The 18,768-nt window shown below is 41.5% G+C and overlaps 1 protein-coding gene across 1 annotated transcript in view; it reads left to right on the top strand.

Moving 5' to 3' along the window:
* The window catches only part of PRIM2 (primase, DNA, polypeptide 2 (58kDa)), a 346,489-nt gene that overhangs the window by 205,344 nt on the left and 122,377 nt on the right, over positions 1 to 18,768 (top strand). The window contains exon 8 of the mRNA XM_010848522.1: positions 8,428 to 8,495. Within this exon, the coding sequence (XP_010846824.1) occupies positions 8,428 to 8,495 (68 nt within the window). The remainder of the gene's footprint in view (positions 1 to 8,427; positions 8,496 to 18,768) is intronic.

The following is an 18,768-nucleotide window of genomic DNA, read 5'->3' as shown; positions in this document are numbered from 1 at the left end:
TTGCATTCCAGTCCCCTATAATGAAAAGGACATCTTTTTGGGTGTTAGTTCTAAAAGATCTTGTAGGTCTTCATAGAACCGTTCAACTTCAGCTTCTTCAGCATTACTGGTTGGGGCATAGACTTGGATTACTGTGATATTGAATGGTTTGCCTTGGAAACAAACAGAGATCATTCTGTCATTTTTGAGATTGCATCCAAGTAGTGCATTTCGGACTCTTTTGTTGACCATCATGGCCACTCCATTTCTTCTGTGGGATTCCTGCCTGCAGTAGTAAATATAATGGTCATCTGAGTTAAATTCACCCATTCCAGTCCATTTCAGTTCGCTGATTCCTAGAATGTCGACATTCACTCTTGCCATCTCTTGTTTGACCACTTCCAATTTGCCTTGATTCATGGACCTGACATTCCAGGTTCCTATGCAATATTGCTCTTTACAGCATCGGACCTTGCTTCTATCACCAGTCACATCCACAGCTGGGTATTGTTTTTGCTTTGGCTCATCCCTTCATTCTTTCTGGAGTTATTTCTCCAATGATCTCCAGTAGCATATTGGGCACCTACTCACCTAAGGAGTTTCTCTCAGTATCCTATCATTTTGCCTTTTCATACTGTTCATGGGGTTCTCAAGGCAAGAATACTGAAGTGGTTTGCCATTCCCTTCTCCAGTGGACCACATTCTGTCAGACCTCTCCACCATGACCCGCCCGTCTTGGGTTGCCCCACGGACGTGGCTTAGTTTCATTGAGTTAGACAAGGCTGTGGTTAGTGTGATTAGATTGACATACATACATGATTTAAAAAAAAATCTTTTCAATTATGGTTTGTCATAGGATATAGAATATAGTTATATGTGGAATCTAAAATATGACATAGATGAACCTAGATACTCTTTTATTTTCATCATTAATGGGATTACACAGTTGCAAGTTTCTGACCCCTCATAGCCCAGCAGATACAGTAGTAGCTATTTGGGCTTGGAGAGGACTGTCAGAAGAAACAATGGAAACAGCAGTCTTTAAAATGAAGTTTACATTTTGTCATCAAAAGGTCAGCAGATGACTTTCACTCTAAAGAGCTTTGGAATGGCATTATTACCTCATTTCACTAACATGCAGAGATGTGTGCTCTTTTTGTTAGTATTTACCTTATATATTGAGGTGCTCCTATGTTGGTATATATATGTTTATAACTATTATATCTTCTTCTTGGATTGAGCCCTCGATCATTATGTAGTGTCCTTCTGTGTCTCTTATAACAGTCTTTGTTTTAAAGTCTGTTTTGTCTGATATGAGTATTGTTACTCTAGCTTTCTAATGAATTCCATTTGCATGGAATACCTCCTCCTAGCCCCATACTTTCAGTCTGTAAGTATCCTTAGGTCTGAGGTGGGTCTCTTGTAGACATCATGTATATAGGTCTGGTTTTTGTATCTATCCAGCTGGTCTGTGTCTTTTGGCTGGTGCATTTAATCTATTTACATTTAAAGGTAATTATCGATGTGAACGATGCTATTGCCATTTTCTTAATTGTTTTGGCTTTATTGTTTGTAGGTCTTTTCCTTCTTTTGTGTTTTCTGCTTAGAGTAGTTCCTTTAGCATTTGTTGTAAAATTGGTTTCAGTTCAGTTCAGTCGCTCAGTCGTGTCTGACTCTTTGCAACCCCATGAATCGCAGCACGCCAGGCCTCCCTGTCCTTCACCAACTCCCGGAGTTCACTGAGACTCATGTCCATCGAGTCAGTGATGCCATCCAGCCATCTCATCCTCTGTCGTCCCCTTCTCCTCCTGCCCCCAATCCCTCCCAGCATCAGGGTCTTTTCCAATGAGTCAACTCTTTGCATGAGGTGGCCGAAGTACTGGAGTTTCAGCTTTAGCATCATTCCTTCCAAAGAAATCCCAGGGCTGATCTCCTTCAGAATGGACTGGTTGGATCTCCTTGCAGTCCAAGGGACTCTCAAGAGTCTTCTCCAACACCACAGTTCAAAAGCATGAATTCTTCGGCTCTCAGCTTTCTTCACAGTCTAACTCTCACATCCATACATGACCATTGGAAAAACCATAGCCTTGACTAGATGAACCTTTGTTGGCAAAGTAATGTCTCTGCTTTTGAATATGCTATCTAAGTTGGTCATAACTTTGCTTCCAAGGAGGAAGCGTCTTTGAATTTCATGGCTGCAGTCACCATCTGCAGTGATTTTGGAGCCCAAAAAAATAAAGTCTGACATTGTTTCCACTGTTTCCCCATCTATTTCCCATGAAGTGGTGGGACCGGATGCCATGATCTTCGTTTTCTGAATGTTGAGCTTCAAGCCAACTTGTTCACTCTCCACTTTCACTTTCATCAAGAGGCTTTTTAGTTCCTCTTCACTTACTGAATTCTCTTAACTCTTGCTTGTCTGTAAGACTTTTGATTTCTCCATTAAATCTCATAGAGAGGTTTGGTGGGTAGAGTGTTCTAGGTTGTAGGTTCTTCCCTTTCATCAAGTGAAATATATCGTGCCATTCCTTTTGGGCTTGTAGAGTTTCTGTTGAGAAGTCAGCTGATACTCTCATGGGACTTCTCTTCTATGTTATTTGTCTTTTTGCCCTTATTGCTTTTAATATTTTATCTTTGTCTTTAATTTTTGTCAGTTTGAGTACTGTGTGTCTTGGTGTGTTCCTCCTTGGGTTTATCCTGCCTGGAACTCTCTGTGCTTCCTGAACTTGCTTGACTATTTCCTTTTCCTATGGTAGGGAAGTTTTCAGCTATAGTCTTCAAATGTTTTCTCAGGTCCTTTCTTTCTTTCTTCTCCTTCTTCTTCTCCTTTCCTTCTTCTCCTATAATGTGAAGATTGGTTGTTTAATGTTGACCCAGAGGTCTCTCAGGCTGTCTTCCTTTATTTCATACTTTTTTCCGTATTATTCCATTTTGCAGCAGTGATTTCCACCGTTCTGTCTTCTAGGTCACTTATCTGTTCTTTTGCCTCAGTTATTCTGCTATTGATTCCTTCTAGTGTGTTGCTCATCTCTGTTTGTTTGTTCTTTAGTTTTTCTAGGTCTTTGGTAAACATTTCTTGCATCTTCTCAATCCTTGCCTTCATTCCTTTTCTGAGATCCTGGGTCATCTTCACTGTCATCATTCTGAATTCTTTTTCTGGAAGGTTGCCTATCTCCAGTTCATTCACTTCTTTTTCTGGGAATTTATCTTGTCCCTTCATCTGGGACATAGTCCAATTTCTTTTCATTTTGGTTAGCTTTCTGTGATTGTGGTTTTCGAGGCTGTGGGATTATAGTTCTTGCTTCTTCTGTCTGCCCTCTGGTGGGTGAGTTTAAGAGTCTAGTGCAAGCTTCCTAATGGGAAGAAAGGACTGGCTATGGGGAAAACTGGGACTTGCCCTGCTGGGCAGGGCCATGCTCAGTAAAGAATCCAGTTGTCTGCTGATGGGTGGGGCTGTGCTCCTTCCCTGTTAGTTGTTTGGCCTGAGGCGACTCAGTCATGGAGTCTGTAGGCTTTGTGTGGGTGTTAAGTTGCTTCCTGGTGAGTGTTAAGGGGCTTCCCTGGTGGCTCAGAGGTAAAGTGTGGCCGGGTTTGATCCCTGGATTGGGAAGATCCCCTGGAGAAGGAAATGGCAGTCCCCTCCAGTATTCTTGCTTGGAAAATCCCATGGATGGAGGAGCCTGGTAGGCTACAGTTCATGGGGTCGCAAAGAGTCGGACATGACTGAGTGACTTCACTTGCACTTTAAGTTGCTTCAGTCACGTCTGACTCTGTGACTGTATGGACTGCAGCCTGTCAGGCTCCTCTGTCCATGTGATTCTCCAGGCGAGAATACTGGAGTGGATTGCCATGCCTTCTTCCAGGGAATCTTCCCAACCCAGGGATCGAACCTGTGTCTCTTACCTCTCCTGCATTGGCAGTTGGGTTTTTACCACCGATGCTAGCCGGCAAGCTCTGTGGTGGGGCTGATGGCGACCTCCAAGAGGATTTGCCCCAAAGTGTGGCCGACACGTGCCTCCCAGGACTGGTGCTGCTGGTGCCTGTCCCTGTGGCAGGCCACTGACCACCCATCCTCTGCAGGAGACCCTCAGACACTTGCAGGAAGGTCTGGCTGAGCCTCCTGTAGGGCCACTGCTCCTTTCCCCTGGGTCCTGGTGCACAGCAGGTCTGTTTGTGCCCTCCTAGAGTGGAGTTTCTGTTTCCCCTAGTCCTGTGGAGGTCATGTAATCAAATCACGTTGGCCTTCACAGTCAGGCTCACTGGGGATTCCCAGTCTTTTGCCGGATCCCTGGGCTGGGAAGCCTGATGTGGGGCCTAAAGCCTTCACAGCAATGACAGATCTCCAGTGTGGGCGCCCACCTGGCGGGTGTGAGCTTTGCTTTTGTTGTGATTGCACCCCTCCTGCTGTCTCGTTGTGGCTTCTCCTTTGTCCTGGGAAGTGGTGTTTTTTTTTTGGTGGGTTCCAGTGTCCTCCTGTTGATGGTTGTTGAACGGCTAGTTGAGATTTTGGTGTTCTTGCAGGAGAAGATGAGCTCACATCCTTCTACTCTGCTTGAACCATTTTTGTAAGATGTATTTTTAATACTAAAATAAATGAATAATCTTTGCTAGTTCATTTTATCATTTTGAAAACAAGACTAGGTTTATTCTTGAAGGCAGGAATTTTATTCTTATCTCTGACATTATTCCCATTCACTGTGGTTTCGGTTTCATTGACAAAACCCTAATCTAAGATGTATGCTCTTTTTGAAAATGCTAATTGTTTTACAAGTTGAAAGCAGAACCTTTGGAAAACTCAGAAATCTTCCTCGACGTGATTTTACCCAGAACATTGATCCTTGTTTTAGGAATTACTGTTGTAAGTGATTCAAACTTGGAGATAGGTTTTGGGGGTTGGGAAGAGGTGGGGAGAGGACTGGATCGTTGAGGCTGCGTTTCGGAAACTGGAGCTGGGGCCCGTCTCTGCCTGCTCTGCCCTGCCGCGTCTGGTGGAGATGCTGAGCAGTCGTCCGCTTTGTCTTAACAGTTCAGCACAAGCGGAGGTTTCTAGGAAGCTATCTGATGAGAGAGTAGGTGTGATGATGTTAGCCTGAGGGAATTTTAAGTGATTTTAACTCAGGGAGTGGGTAACTTTCATTTGAAAATTTCACTGGAGCCTTGGTATAAAAGGAAAGAATTGGAGGCAGAAATATGGTGAGTGGAGATGCTGTCTCCATAGTCCAGGACAAAGGAAACAGGCTCAGGTGGAGATGGGAGTATGATTTAGAAATATTTCCTACAGGGATTGAAGAGCTGTTTATAAATATTTTGCTGGTGTTTCTGTCTGCTTGCTTTCATTTAGCAAACATGGGTTGATTAGGAATCATGCTACATGGATTGACAGGAGCAACTGAAAAAGCCTAGACTGTCTGCTTCATCTGTTTTCAGAAAATTGATTTTGAAATATCTAAATCAATTATTTTAACCATTTTAGAGCATAGCTTTAGTTCTGAACCATGAAACCTCTTGAACAATGAAAATGACATTTGTAAAGAGATTTGACATTAGCAGATATAGCTGTAGTAAAGTGTTTTATTTATAAAACCTTGATAAAATTTTCTTGTCATGAACTAGTAGACTTAACATTTTTGGGGGATACTAAGAGTCTTTTGGTTGCACTGAAATTGCAGCAGACTGTCTCACTTTATTAACTGTTCATATGTTTTGACTCACAGAACTAGGATTTTTCATTATTATTAGATACAATATATAAAAATGACTCCATATTTTGCATTTTGGTCAACATTTTTTCACAATATAGTATTTATTAGATGTTTTTAAAGCAATAGTTTTATTTATAAAATGTTGAAAATTAGGTTTGATGAATTAAATTAATTGATTAATTACTTTTAATTAACAAAATGATTAAAGAGACAGGTTACCCTATATATATGCTGAAGCTGAAACTCCAATATTTTGGCCACCTGATGCAAAGAGCTGACTCATTTGAAAAGACCCTGATGCTGGGAAAGATTGAAGGTGGGAGGAGAAGGGGACGACAGAGGATGAGATAGTTGGATGGCATCACCGACTCTACGAACATGGGTTTGGGTGAACTCCGGGAGTTGGTGATGGACACAGAAGCCTGGTGTGCTGCGGTCCGTGGAGTCGCAGAGGGTCAGAAACAACTGAGCAACTGAACTAAACTGATATCCTGTATAAAACCAGAGGATATCCTTCAGTTTCTTTTTTTGTCTTAAGAAGGTTCTCCTTTGTGAATTATCAAATGGTTTATTAGTAGAATACAAGAGCTATATATTTGATACAGTTGAATCCAAAAGAAATCTTTTACTTTTGGTGTTTTATTTAGGTGACTTAAGTATCTTATTACTTTGAATGAATGTTTTAAATTTCTTTAGTTCACATTCTTATAGAATAAGAGGACTTCCTCAAGAAAAGAGAGAAATATAGATACAGGGACATATAATGTTAATATTATTGCACTCAAATATATCAGAGTCTCACATTTCCATGATACACTGTCAACCTGACACAATATTTAGGAATAAGGCTTTGGCTCTTACATTTTGTTTATAGATCAATTGGGGGTCATATTTCAGTGCTGAATACTTTGAATTGCCTTCAGATCAGTTCAGTTCAGTCACTCAGTCATGTCCGACTTTTCGAAACCATGGACTGTGGCATGCCAGGCTTGCGTGTCCATCACCAACTCCCGGAGTTTACTCAAACTCATGTCCATAGAGTCGGTGATGCCATCCAGCCATCTCCTCCTCTGTTGTCTGCTTCTCTTCCCGCCTTCTATCTTGCCCAGCATCCGGATCTTTTCCAGTGAGTCAGTTCTTCACATCAGGTGGCCAAAGTATTGGAGTTTCAGCTTCAGCATCAGTCCTTCCAATGAATATTCAGGACTGATTTCCTTTAGGATGGACTGGTTTGATCTTCTTGCAGTCAAAGGGACTCTCAAGAGTCTTCTCCAACACCATAGTACAAAAGCATCAGTTCTTCGGCACTCAGCTTTCTTTATAGTCCAACTCTCATATCCATGCATGACTATTGGAAAAACCATAGTTTGACTCGATGGATATTTGTTGGCAAAGTAATGTCTTTGCTTTTTAATATGCTGTCTAGGTTGGTCATAACTATTCTTCCAAGGAGCAAGTGTCTTAATTTCATGGCTGCAGTCACCATCTACAGTGATTTTGGAGCCCCCAAAAATAAAGTCTTCCACTGTTTCCATTATTTCCCCATCTATTTGTCATGAAGTGATGGGGCCGGATGCCTTGATCTTCATTTTCTGAATGATTAGTTTGAAGCCATTGTTTTCACTCTCCTCTTTCATTTTCACCAAGAAGCTCTTTAGTTCTTGTTCACTTTCTGCCATAAGAGTGGTGTCATCTGCATATCTGAGGTTATTTATATTTCTCCCCGTAATCTTGATTCCAACTTGTGCTTCATCCAGCCCAGCGTTTCTCATGATGTACTCTGCATGTAAGTTAAATAAGCAGGATGACAATATACAGACTTGATGTACGCCTTTCCCGATTTGGAATGAGCATGTTGTTCCATGTCCAGTTCTAACTGTTGCTTCCTGACCTGCATACAGATTTCTTAGGAGGCAGGTCAGGTGGCCTGGTTGTCCCATCTCTTGAAGTGTTTCCCACAGTTTGCTGTGATCCACACAGTCAAAGGCTTTGGCATAGTTAATAAAGCAGAAATAGATGTTTTTCTGGAATTTTCTTTCTTTTTTGATGATCCAGCGGATGTTGGCAATTTGATCTCTGGTTCCTCTGCCATTTTAAAATCCAGCTTGAACATCTGGAAGTTCACGGTTCATATATTGTTGAAGCCTGGCTTGGAGAATTTTGAGCATTACTTTGCAAGAGTGTGAGATGTGTGAATTGCCTTAATATGGTTTCTTATAGTAACATTGTTGTCAAAATGAAGGAATCAGTGTTTGTTTGTATGTGTATGTATGTGTATGCATACACTTCTGCATGTAACCAGTTTCACAGTGACTGAGCTATAAATGAAAGTCTCTCTCCCTAATTTCTTCATCATCCTAGGATTCAGTGCTACATGATTGGTTGTTATAGATTTAGAAGTTTTTCCATTTTTATTTTCAAAGATAATATTTTTGTGACCAGAGGCTTTTTCATGAACTCAGGTGGATGCTTCCCTCTTACTCTCTGTTTTGCCCCCTTTTTGTTTACTTCCAGACTCAGGACATATGTAAGATTGACTCTGTAAAGCTCAGGTCATATGGTTAGCTTTAATGAAAGAATGGATCAGCTTTCTTTAGAATTCTTTGATTTAAAAATTGGAACAGTGTCCTTAAGTTTTAGGAACACCCTCTCCTTCCATTCTCTTGTCCCCATTTTGCATTTATTATTCAAATAAGTTCAGTCTGAGGCCTTTGGTGTGGTTATTCACCCACTTCTCTGCTTTCAGTTAACAGCCAGGTCCTTGCCTGCCGTGCAGTCCGACGAGAGACTCCAGCCTCTGCTCAACCACCTCAGGTAACAACACAAGGGCACCCTGTCGTGCGTGTAAGTGCCCCTCCAGCACAGCGGGTAAAGCACCGCTGTGGGTGAAGTGCCTTGCAGGGCTAGAAACTTTACAAAGGTTTTCTTTTCCTCTTCTTTCTTCCCCCCTTTAATTCTGTGATTTAAGTTCTTAGTGCCATGTGCTTGTTACCCTTAACTTCAGTGTACTATAGAAAGTTCTTTTAATTGAATAAAAGTGTGTAGAACTGGTTGTTAAGTTAAAATGAGTAGCGATGACTGACTTGAGAAAGGTTTCAAAGGGAATGAGCCAATTTCTTAACTGTGAGACTAAGGCAGACTTGAGGAACCTGCATATGTTTTATTGGGAGTAGTTCAGATAAGTTTTATTTGTTTTCTAAATTGAAAAAAAAATTATCCTCATTATTTAAAAAGCAAACTTAGAAAATACGGAAAAGGAGGAAGAAAAGCATGTCATCACTATACTATTATGTAATTAGCTATTTTTTTCATTTTTTCTGTTACTAAAATCTCTCGAAAAGCTTAATTTTATTTTCTTGTATGGTTATCCTATAGTGTATTTATCGTTCATTATGGAGTATTTAGACCACTGTTCATTCTTTTCACTAGTACAAAAAATATTGTATGTAAATCTTTATCTGTATTTTTGATCATTTTCTTAGCATAGGTTTTCAAAAGTGGAAGTTGTCAAAGTTTATGAATCATTTTAAAGATTTAAGTATATTTATTTCTTTTTCAAAAACCTTATTCTACTTATGCTCTCATATTGTACAAGATCCTCCATGTTGCTGTACCATGAACAGATGGGACAGTGAAAACAGTTGCTAATTTAATAGGTTTACCATAGAGATACTATTGGTATCATATACCTTGCATTGACTGTATTAAGAGTGATTTTAAAACATTTTAATTATCCATTTTATTTTAAAGTAATTTTAATTCTCTGTATCTTTGCCTATTTATTGATAGCATTTCTTGGTTTTATTTGATCTTATGTACTTTAGATATAAATACCAGCTTCCCTGGTGGCTCAGCGGGTAAAGAATCCCTCTGTAATGCAGGAAACACAGGAGACATGGATGGGTTTGATCCCTGGGTTGGAAAGATCCCCTGGAGGAGGAAATGGCAACCTACTCCAGTATTCTTGCCTGGAGAATCCCCATGAACAGAGAAGCCCGGCAGACTACAGTAACATAGGGTCACAAAGAGTCAGACAGGACTGAGCAAATGAGCACAGACTTTAGATATAAAGGGTAGTAACTCTTCATTGTTTTTGTTACAAAGATTTTTTTCTGGAAGTTTTTTTTTTATTATGTTGCATTATCTAGCATACCTAAATTTTCAAGTTTCATGTAGCTAAGCACCTTTAGTGTTTTCCTTTATGGTTTCTTTTTATTCTTCTGAAACCTAGAGTGCCACTGCTTGGTCAGAAATTGGCCTGGAGTTTATTTCCAGTATCTTTCAGTCCTCCCCCCTGCCTCCCCAGTCGGTCCCTCTTTTCCTCCTCTCCTGCCATCTCTGCAGTGGGGAGGGTGGGGTCCAGGCAAACACATCTTGAGGGACTGGGAGCAGCCTGAATACTGCACAGTTGTTAACCTTCCTGAGAGCTCTGTGTCCTGGAGGTATCCTCCTCCCATCCCAGCCCCACTCCAGTGTCTCCCTCTGGTGCCAGCTTTGCCCTCTCTGTACTGTTTCATGTCATCGCTGCAGGGATTCTGTTACTTCTCAGTTTAAAAGGATTTTGTCTCCCCATTTTCCCATGGGATGAGGTGAGAACACCTCAGCCTGGCATACAAGGTCCTTCAGGAAGGAACTGGCCTGACTCTGGACTTTGTCTCAGTGCTGACACCCTGACTTCTTCTGCCAGTGGGGCCCCTGGGGCTCTTCCCGAGTGCCAGGCTTGTGCTCGCCTCCTGCGGGGACTGCTCTTCCCCCTTCCTCTACTTCTGTGACCCGACTAAAGACCACTTGTCTTCATTTGCCTCCTCTCATGACCTCTTCCAGACCACCTGGTTCTCACCCTACTCCTGCCCAGTGTCCATTCGTGTTTTCACATGTGTTCCTGTAATAACCAGTGACTCCTCTGTCACAGGACTTGTGCTGTTGTCATTGCTTGCTTCTTCATCTGATTTCTCCAATAAAGTATGAGAGCTGCAAAGTGCCTTTCATGATAGGTCTTCCATATGTTTTGTTGAATAAATGAATATATATCATACCAGTGATATTTTTAAAAATAATTTTTTCATTTATTTATAACTGTGCTAGTTCTTTGTTGCTTTCTGTGGGCTTTGTCTTGGTTGAGGTAAGTAGGGTCTGCTCTTTGTTGAGGTGTGAGGGCTTCTCATTGCCGTGGCTTCTCTTGTTGCTGCGCACAGGCTCGAGGGTGTGTGGGCTTCGGAAGTTGCAGCTCTCAGGCTCTCGAGTGCGGGCTCAGTAGTTGTGGTGCAGGGGCTTAGTAGCCCCGTGGCATGTAGGATCTTCGCGGACCAGTGAATGAACCCACGTCCCTGCATTGGTAGGTGGATTCTTACCCACTGTTCCACCAAAGAAGTGCTGTTTTGTTGCTTTTTTCCTGCATAAAGTTCTTATAATTTATATAATTTATAAATTATATTATTACAGTTCTTTCTTCTGTAAAACCACTAATTCAGAAGACATAGACCTAAAGGACTGGATCTTACCTCCAGTCAGTGCTCAGTCCTGTGCAATAATGATGGATTCCTCTTCCTCTACCCCAGTCTGGTCATTGTCAACAAGAATTTAGATTAACTACTGACACTTCTTGAGTCCTTGAAACATGCAGAAACTGTACATTCATTTAGGGCTTTCATTCTCTGTGGAATTCACTCATGGCTGGTTGCCAGGCAACCAGGGCTGGATGCTACATGTAATATGCACCAACCGATGTTGCTGTTTTTATTATTATTAAATCAAATGGTTTCTTGTTTTATTACCATGTCAGAGTCATCTGTATGTAGCTGATGTGCATAGTTTGTGGCTTCCTATTATACAAAGTAACCTTGTGAAAGTCTTTCAAGCATACTGAATTGTCTCTTTAGGCTGTTTAAATATAATGTTTTTCTCTTACCTTATTTTTGCTTAGGTCAAAATAGGAAAGAGTACTATTTAGTTTGAAAGATGATAATGATAATCTTGTTAGAAAAAATAATCATCATTCATTTGTATGAACTGTATAGTTTAAATATAACCTAGAGAGGAAGAACATTAGGAGGTTGAAATTTAAATCATTATTAAGTATAATTTTGTTTAGTGCCTTTAATGATCAAAGAGGAATGATGAGTAGCATTTTCATTAAGTTTGTCAATAAAACTAATATGGTGGATGACACCAATACCTGTAAAAATGAAAGTAGCTATAGGGAAATTGTCAAGTCATTTTACAGGATTTAGACATTGAAAGAGAATTATTATAACATTTTGCCAACCTAGTAATTTGGGATATTGCTTAACAATATACATAATTCTGAGAATGTAGAGGCATTGTGCTCAGATTTTCTTAGCTGAACTTACTTCTATAGTTAAAAGTTAAATTAACCACAGGAAAGCATTTTGCTTCAATCTCTTATGGAAATGCAAGCTCTTCATTAGTGGCATCCCATCAGGAACTGAGTGCCTATATTGTGCTTGGAATAAAAAAATGACACAATTTCTGTTCTCAAGAAATTTGCGTTTTGATTTCATTTAAGTGTGTTTAGTTTCATTTAAGAGGTTTATGAATGTAACGTGTTAAGTGCCTGTGGCAGAAGGTAGTAGAACAAAATGGTGAATATGTTTTTCAAATAAATTCTTGGTGAAAATGAAAAATGTGTTTTATTTTTACTTAGAAAAACTGAAGGAAATTTTTGGCCAACCCAATAAAATTTGGAAAAATAGAAACAAATTCTGCCTCACTAATATAGTTGCTGCTAGGTTTTTGTTGTAATTGTTGTGATCTCTGTGCATATTTTTATGTAATAATAATTTAAATGGTTAAACTTTAAAAACATTCATTTTCACTTAATATATCATGCCTATTATGATAAAGGAGATTACTTTTCATGGCTCTAATTTTAAGTGATTTGTAATACTTAGTTGAGGATGTATATATCTATCTTTACATCACCATTCCCATTTCACTGGATATTTAGGCTTTCTTTGGTGCCTAAACCTGTGAAGAAAAATTGCAGACTCTGAGTGGCGTCTGCGGCCAGGTGAGGGCCTGGTGGAGAAGGGGCGCTGCGCTGATCCGTGAGGAGGAGGTGTCGCCCAGCAGCAGGCAGGGCGGGGAGTGGGGCGCCTTCCTGGGGCAGGAGAGGCGAGAGAGTGGCCATGCGCCTAGCAAGGGAAGCAGTCACTTGACGAAGACAGAATTCAGAATAATGAATTTTAAACCTTATAGTGCATCTGGATTAGAATTTTATTGTAGCCCTAACAAATTATCAGAAATTGAATGGATCAAAACAGCACTTACTTTTTTCATACAGGTCAGAAGTGTGACTTGGGCCTCCCCAGGCTAAAATCGAGGTGTCAGCAGGGCTGTGGTTCCTGTTGGACGCTCGGGGACAGAATCTGCTGCTGCGCTTAGGTGCGTTGTTGGCCGGGTTTGGTTCCTTGTGGAGGTGGGCCTGAGGTCCTCCGCCCCTTGCAGGCTGTCGCCAGGGCCACATTCCTGCCTCTGCCGCCCTTGCCCCCATGGCCGCTCTGTGGTCCTCACGTGTGGTCCCCTGCCTCAGCCAGCAGTGGTGCACCAGTCCTTCTCATTTATCAAGGGTGACTTATTTGGCTGCATATCTGCCTCCTCCCAGAGAAAGCTTTCTGCTTTATAGGCTCATGTGGTTGGATAGTCCACATGGAGACCCAGGAGAATCACCCCACCTCAAGGTCCCTCATCTTAATTACATCTTCAGTGGCCTTTTTGCTATGTAACCTATCGTGTTTATGGGTGAACATCTTTGGAAGCCATTGATCTGCCTATTACAGTGAGGGTTTTCTCTTGGATTGAAGACAGCTTTTAATATTATTCACTTTCATCAGTTTTACAAGTAAACCACTTCATTTATGTACAATACTGAATTACCCTGGGGTTTTATAGTTAGGTCACTTTGTTAGCTTAACGTGTTGGAAAGTTGAAAAAATGGTTAACAGTGATTTTTATAAGAATATAAAGTACTGATTTTCTTTTCAGTGATATAGAAAGAAGATAGGAAAATCTTTCCTTGCTTGTTCAACTGGCCATCCAGCCAAGGCAAATAGATACCTTTGTAAATAGTAGACCTTGTAGTGAGATTGTATGTACTGGCTGTGACTTGGGAGTAGATGCAGGGTCACAAATCTTTTAGCATCTGAAGAGTTAGTTTTGTTTATCATTGATTTAACACACGGGGACTACTTGGTGCCAGATATGATATTAGGTTCTCGGGATACGTGTTCACTTCTGATCTTACAGAACTGATTGTTGGTCAGAAAAGGGAGAATCTTGACTAAAGTAATTACAGTAAATTATGGTGGCTGTTAGCGTAGGAGTGGCCCCTGACTCTGGGCTCACGGCCCCCACGGCACTGCGTCCATGCAGCTTGTTCCCAACCAGAGGGTCAAGTGTCCGTTCATTGCAAGTCCAGGGTTTCTTAGGCAATTATGTGTTGCGGATGCTGTCAGTCTTCCTGGAAAGCAAAGTTTATGATTATTTATGTTTTTCAAGTAGTTTCATTGCCTGTAGTTATTAAATTTCCCATTCTTTACTCTTTGATTTTCTTTACAATATTGATTGTCCTATAGTTAAGTAACAAAGAAAATTATTTTATACTGTGTTAGGCATAAAGCCCTAACAAAGTACAAAATGATGATGATACTATGGAAAACAGTTTTCCTTAAAAGCCTGGGAAAACGTTGTGGTAGTTACTGTGAAATATTAGCAGCTAAAGACTTTGCAGTGGAACTTTCTGTGATGATGGACGTGTTCTGTACCCACACCACTCAACCCAGTAGCCAGCAGCTGCTTAGGCTGTTGAGTGCTTGAAGTATAGCTCCTGTGTTTTCATTTAAATTCATTTTTAAATGGTCGTAACTGATGCTTATTGGATTGGACAGCACGTTTCTCTGTCATACTTGAAATGTGTTTAGATAATCATGTATTTTAAAAAGTACAATAACGGTTTTTAGATGAATGGATTTGGATTTCTCAGTCTGTGATGGCTGTACCCGTGGTCCTGGGGTGTTGGGTGCTGAGCTGCGGCAGCCCCGTCCCCGGGGTAGGTGGGCCCATCACCCGGAGCCGCCCCCCGTGGCCTTGCTGGAGGAGCGCGGTCGGGGTGCTCAGGCTGCCCAGGTGGTGAGCTGCCTGGTGCCACATGTGACCTGTGGGAATTTTGCAAGTCTACATGTTTGTGTCCTGGTAACCGGACGCAATTCACGGTAAAAACGAAACTAAATTTGATAGATTGGGCTGAGGTAAGCCATACGGCCTGGACTCACCAAAGGTGAATGGTGCCCTCTTAGCTGTTCGTAGCTACCGTGTAGAAAGCAGCTCTAAAAAGATAATACAAAGGGAATAAGAAGCCCGTTTGTAGTTGAGCCCCTGTGGTCCTCCGTGGGCAGCAGACACATCGTCCACAGGAGGCCCCTGGGGACCTGGGTCATAGGGCACGCCGGGTCCTCAGCCTCACGGGGGCTCCTCCTGGTCGCCAGCCCGCATTCCTGGGCCTCTGTGACGCTCTCAGCTCTGTTTGCTGTGCAGCAGTGTCGCTGGCCAAAATGGTCGTTCTTACGTGTTCATTTGATTTTGGTGTTTGTCTGGGGTGTATGTTCCATGAGAGCAAGGCGTCTATCTGTCCTCCTGTTTTCCTCTTTCCCTGTTATTGCAACATGGCCGCACCTCAGGGAATCTCCTGGATGAGCTGGTGCTGGGAGAAGACCCCTTCAGGTTTTAAAATTTACCTCTCACTTGGGTTTCTTACGGAGAAGGCAATGGCACCCCACTCCAGTACTTTTGCCTGGAAAATCCCATGGACAGAGGAACCTGGTAGGCTGCATTCCATGGGGTCGCTAAGAGTTGGTCACGACTGAGCGACTTCACTTTCACTTTTCACTTTCATGCATTGGAGAAGGAAATGGCACTCCACTCCAGTACTCTTGCCTGGAAAATCCCAGGGACGGAGGATCCTGATGGGCTGCCGTCTATGGGGTTGCACAGAGTCGGACACGACTGAAACGACTCAGCAGCAGCAGCAGTAGGTTTCTTAAGCTACTAAATGTTGAGACTGGATGAGATGGTAGTTTAGACGAAATGTTGGTGAATTTTGTCAATTCCAAGGGAAAGCTCTTGGAAACACTAAGTAAAGAAACACTCTATACTTTGTAGAAATTCAGTGCTGGTTTTGCCTTTTGTTCTGGGACTTGGGACTCTTTCTTGGAGTTGGTAGCTAACTGGGGAGAGTCCTTTCTTTTTGTCTGTGTGATTTTAGAAAGACCCCATTTTTTTTCCTCCAGTGACATATACAATTGTTGAAGACTGTATTTAAAAACAGAATAAAACCAAATCTGTTATGAAACTCGCTGTTTTGATCTGTGGAATGAAAGCCTTAACATGATGAGCCACTGGTAATGCTGTGCAAGAGCAAAGGAGTGTGCAGAAAGTGTGTGACGGGGTCTTTGGATGTGACTTGTCATAATCATCCTCATTAGCTGTCCCCTTCATCTCCTCTCCTTCCAAAACCCCACCAAACCCCAATCTCATGTTCCTGGTTTTCTCTTATTAGGGAACAGCTGTGAGGGGGCATTGTAGCATGCCTCAGCCTGTGACAGCCCATCTCAGAAACGTCCATCCTCTGTGAATTGTAGGGAAAAGAGACAGTGACCGTCAGTTCAGTGTCTTAGTTCTTCTGGATATTAGAGCTTTATTTCACTCCCACCCATCCTCAGCCTTTCATAACCAGTCTCTCAGGCAACCTTTTCTTTATTGTAATCATTTGACCATCCTGGGTCAAAGTCCAGTCAAAACAGCCTCTACTTAGGGAGTCATGTACTTGCAGAATATGCTGAGAATGTAAAGGAATATAAAAAAATGTAGTCATGAAAGTAGAGATCTTTTGGAGGGGCTTTAAGTGTATATGGTGAAAACACCTGTGTAGTGTTGTAGAGCTACTATCTTATAGGGATGTTATGTGTATACTTTGTTATAAATCAATTTTATTGAAGTATAATTTATATACAATGAAATGTACTCATTTTAAGGGTGCAGTTCCATGACTTTTGACAATGTGAGGTACAGATATTTTTGATAGAAAAATGAAATGCATCTCAGCGCTCTTGCAGTTCATTGGACTGTTGCAGCTTAGAAATTGGAATGAATAAGAAAATACGGACCACATGGGAAAATATGAGGCCAGCCTGAAACAAGGAAGAGTAGTAATTGTAATGTTTGTAGTCCTTGCCTGATGTGGAAACCCATGTCAGCCTGGGTTTTTATTGGGTTTGTGTGCCTCTTGTCTCTTAGTTGTAGGGAAATATACATCATTATCCTTCTTATTGTCTGCTGGTAGTTTTTTAGAGAGAATTTTTTTTTTTTTTACACAAAATGGATTAAACTTCATGCTTATGGAAAAATAATTTACATTCAATTTATAATAGAATTTTATTGATTTTGTTCTCATTGGAGTAACTGCAGGCAAAATCACCTGGGCTAACATAAGTTGGATACCATTTTCAAGGGATTTAGATGCAGAAAGAAACTCATTCAATTTCAGTGGTGATAGCTGTTGAGTGAATTTTTCTGTGATACCCTCACAGCAGGAAATGATACATTGTAACTGTGGTTCCCTGATTTCCTGCCCACTGCTGAAATCGAGCCTGACAGGACTGTGCTTTCTGAATGTCTGAATAGCCTAGCTTAAGCAGTCAGAGTATTTTTTAATGCCAAAGTAGATAGAATTGTGACTGCAAAAGTAGATATATGGGTGACATACAAAACCTTTGTTTGCTCTTTCAAAATTGTTTTTCCATTTGTGCTGTGATTACACCTGAGTTTCTGTGAAAAGGCTGTATTGGAACTTGGTATACTTTTATAGAATGATATAGGAAATTACAGTTCATTTTGAAAGATATATCAGCTTACTTTTTAATTTAAACAGAAATATGTTTCCTTAATGCAGAGGCCAGTTTTGATTACTTGTGATGCGTTCTTCACTGCTTTTTTATTTGATATCGGTTTTTAAATTATGATAACCTATAGCTGCCAGATGGAAAGGAGTAAACAGGAGTAAACGTCTTTCAAGACTGCTGGTAGATAGTTGACACGGAAAGGAAATGTGTTTTATGTGTTACTGTTCTATGAACCTCACAGTTTGTCTGTCAGTGAGGAGGGAGGGCATGGAGATACTTTCTGAGGTTGGAAGGTGGGTTCTGTCCAGCCTGGGCCCCGGTCCTGTGGTCATACCTACCCCAGCATAGCTTCTTACAGATGAGAATGGAGAGTTGTGATTAAGTGTCTGTTGAGGCAGTCTGAGTGCAGGTTGGAAAAGAATTTCCAGACACAGAGAACTGCAGGAAAGAGTGAGTTTATTAAGAACAAAGAGCAGAGATAAAGTGGGCACTTTGAGCGCACAACTCCTGACAGGCCAGGGAGGGTCGACAGTTTTTGTGAGTTAGTAGCCAATTTTTATAGCCACAAGACAAAGAAAATTCCTGCTGGAAGGTTGGCTTTAGGTGATTGGTTGGGGTGCTAAAGGGTGTGGTGGTCAGGGGCTTTTGGCAATGGTAACAAAGAGGCCAAGTTAACTTCAGAGTGACCTTGGTTCAGCAGTGTTGAGGTGGACCATGAAGCCCAAAGACTCCCAGACAGAAATGTGCTACCCTCAACCCCTGAAGATTCAGGTTCATTCAGTTCAGTTCAGTCGCTCAGTCGTGGTCGACTCTTTGTGACCCCATGAACTGCAGCATGCCAGGCCTCCCTGTCCATCACCAACTCCCAGAGTCTACCCAAACCCATGTCCATTGAGTTGGTGATGCTATCCAACCATCTCATCCTCTACTGTCCCTTCTCCTCCTGCCCTCAGTCTTTCCCAGCATCAGGCTCTTTTTAAATGAGTCAGCTGTTTGCATCAGGTGGCCAAAGTATTGGAGTTTCAGCTTCAGCATCAGTCCTTCCAATGAATATTCAGGACTGATTTCCTTTAGGATAGACTGGTTGAATCTCCTTGTAGTCCAAGGGACTCTCAAGAGTCTTCTCCAACACCACAGTTCAAAAGCATCAATTCTTCAGCGCTCAGCTTTCT

Source organism: Bison bison, unplaced genomic scaffold (genome assembly GCF_000754665.1).
Source record: "Bison bison bison isolate TAMUID 2011002044 unplaced genomic scaffold, Bison_UMD1.0 scf7180017864270, whole genome shotgun sequence".
In the NCBI taxonomy this organism is placed as follows: Eukaryota; Metazoa; Chordata; class Mammalia; order Artiodactyla; family Bovidae; genus Bison; species Bison bison.
The sequence above is the reverse complement of the archived record's forward strand: the minus strand, read 5'-3'. Positions and strand labels throughout refer to the sequence as shown.